General features: G+C 52.0%; 1 protein-coding gene across 1 annotated transcript; it reads left to right on the forward strand.

Annotated features, from left to right (window-relative positions):
• Positions 1-61: 61 nt before the first annotated feature.
• Positions 62-1,938, forward strand: VOLCADRAFT_91231 (uncharacterized protein; the record flags this gene model as incomplete). Its single annotated transcript, XM_002950692.1, has 3 exons — positions 62-290; positions 425-760; positions 1,823-1,938. The coding sequence occupies 3 exons, from the start codon at positions 62-64 to the stop codon at positions 1,936-1,938; spliced, it is 681 nt and encodes a 226-aa protein (XP_002950738.1).
• Positions 1,939-2,145: the final 207 nt, after the last annotated feature.

Below are 2,145 nucleotides of genomic sequence, written 5' to 3' on the forward strand. Positions count from 1 at the left end.
CCCGACAATAGCGCACTTTTCAATTTCCCCCCACTTGCAGTGTCAGTTCCCGACATGTACGATGGCTGAATGTGTGTGTACGTGCTATGGTGCAGGGCTCAAGCCAAAGGGCTACGAGGGCATGTTCAACACGGTGCGGACGGAGGTGAAACAGCTGAAGGAGCAGGGCACCTGGGAGGAGCCGACAGATGACATGCGGCAGAAGGCCGACAAGGAAGCCAGGGAGAAGGCCTTGGCAATCTTTGGGCGCATCAAGCAGAAGGCGGGTTTCGTGGACAAGAAGAAGGATGGTGGGTTTCTGGGATGGGCTGGGAGGAGGGTTGACTGGATGGATGGAAAGACTCATAGTGTGCGGGACATTCACAGCGGTTTTACACTCTTGTAAGCACGATTTTGATCCCTACAATGTGATCATGATTTGCAGACACAGAGCAGGGCGGCAATGCAGCTGCCGCCGAAACACCAGCTGGTGCCGAAGAGGTAGCCCCTGTCCAAGTTCCACGACAGCAAGAGCAGCAGAACCCCGCCAACCCGCCGACCAGTGATGAGGGTGACGGGACAGCTGCAGAGATGGGTGAGAACCCCACTACGGAGGAGGGAGAGGTGGTGGAACGAAAGAATCCCCGTGGCAGGAAGCCGGCAGGAAGCCGACAATCAGCTGGCTGTAGGAAGCGAAAGGAACCACCCCCAGCTGAGGCTGGTGCAGAGCAGGCAAAGACCAGCCGCCGCCGTCGAGGGTCAGCTGATCCACGGATAGGCAGTGAGTGAAGTAAGTTGTGCTCTCAGGGTTTTGGTTTTGGGTTTTGTTCAGAGTTGGGCACTAGCTAATGTTAAAACCCTGCAGCTGATATGTGTATTGCCACCTATAGCTATCCTCCCGGTTTCTGTCGTATGACAGTTATTAAGCATAACCTAAAATTTTGCCATTTCTTTTCCGTGCATGCAAAACAGGTCTGGACTCTAGAGTCCCCGTGGTGGGAGACCTCGGATTAATCAAATATCGGAGAAATATTTGATTATCCAATATTTTATTATCGGAGTCAGGAACTCATTTAGTGAGACATGTGTATGGAGCCGTACATCAGATCATACGGAACTGAATCTGGGGGCTGGGTCTGATTTCCTTTCTCTTGATATGATGACGTTGGTGTAATTAGCGAGTTTATACACACCCCGAGCCTGGGGCCATGGGCGGGCTCTTCAGCCCTGCAAGGCTTGTGTTGGTGAGGCAATCTTTACAATTGTACACTCGAAGTGTTTGGTGAACATGTATGTTTGTATGTGTAGACATGTGAGCTTGATACAGGCATATGCATGGATGGAAGTGTATAGAGAGGCTTGCAAATATTTTTTTACATAGGCGAAATAGGCATACGTGCTCACATAGATGGATGAGACAGCTGTGATAGCATGTGTAGGCAGGTTGGACAGGGACATACTTACAATCCATTGACACCAGCATATGGCCCGGCATTCGGACAAGGAACACTTGTAAACACGGGTTACCCTGTCTGTTACCCCTCAGTACAATATTACCCCGACCCCTTTGTTACCCCTTGGTAAGGGGCTACCCCTACCCCTTTGTTACCCCTTGGTAAGGAGTTACCCCTACCCCGGGGTTAGGTTACCCACCCCCCTTCGTACATAGCCACATGGGTAACCACTTACCCCTACCCTTACCCCTACCCCTAACCCCTGGGTTATGCTTAAGGGGGGGTTACCCCTCGTTTTATGCCATAGGGCATGTTCACCACCACTAGTGGGCAGCAGTCCTATGCTGAAGATCCTCTGCAGCCTGGGCTGCCACCACCCTGGTTTGCAGGTGGGCCACAGGTGGCCCAGCCGCAGCCTGTGTTCACCACCACTAAGGGGCAGCAACTCTGCTCTCCCATGGCTACTTTGGGCTTGAGCATCATCATCAGAGGGCTTGCTCCATAGCACCAGCGACTTCTTGTGCCCACTGTAGATGAAGTCAGTCAGTTCCACACTGGTGGTGATCACCACATAGTTGGAGGGGCCACCAGATTTCTGCTCAGGAATCAAGTCAAGCAAGGGCAAGAGCTTAGCCTATATAGTGTGCATGCCAGACCTCTGAAGTGGAAAGGAATAGTATGCACATCATCATACACACTCATCTATGCCTCC

The sequence above is a fragment of the Volvox carteri genome, assembly GCF_000143455.1.
Source record: "Volvox carteri f. nagariensis unplaced genomic scaffold VOLCAscaffold_20, whole genome shotgun sequence".
NCBI lineage: Eukaryota > Viridiplantae > Chlorophyta > Chlorophyceae > Chlamydomonadales > Volvocaceae > Volvox > Volvox carteri.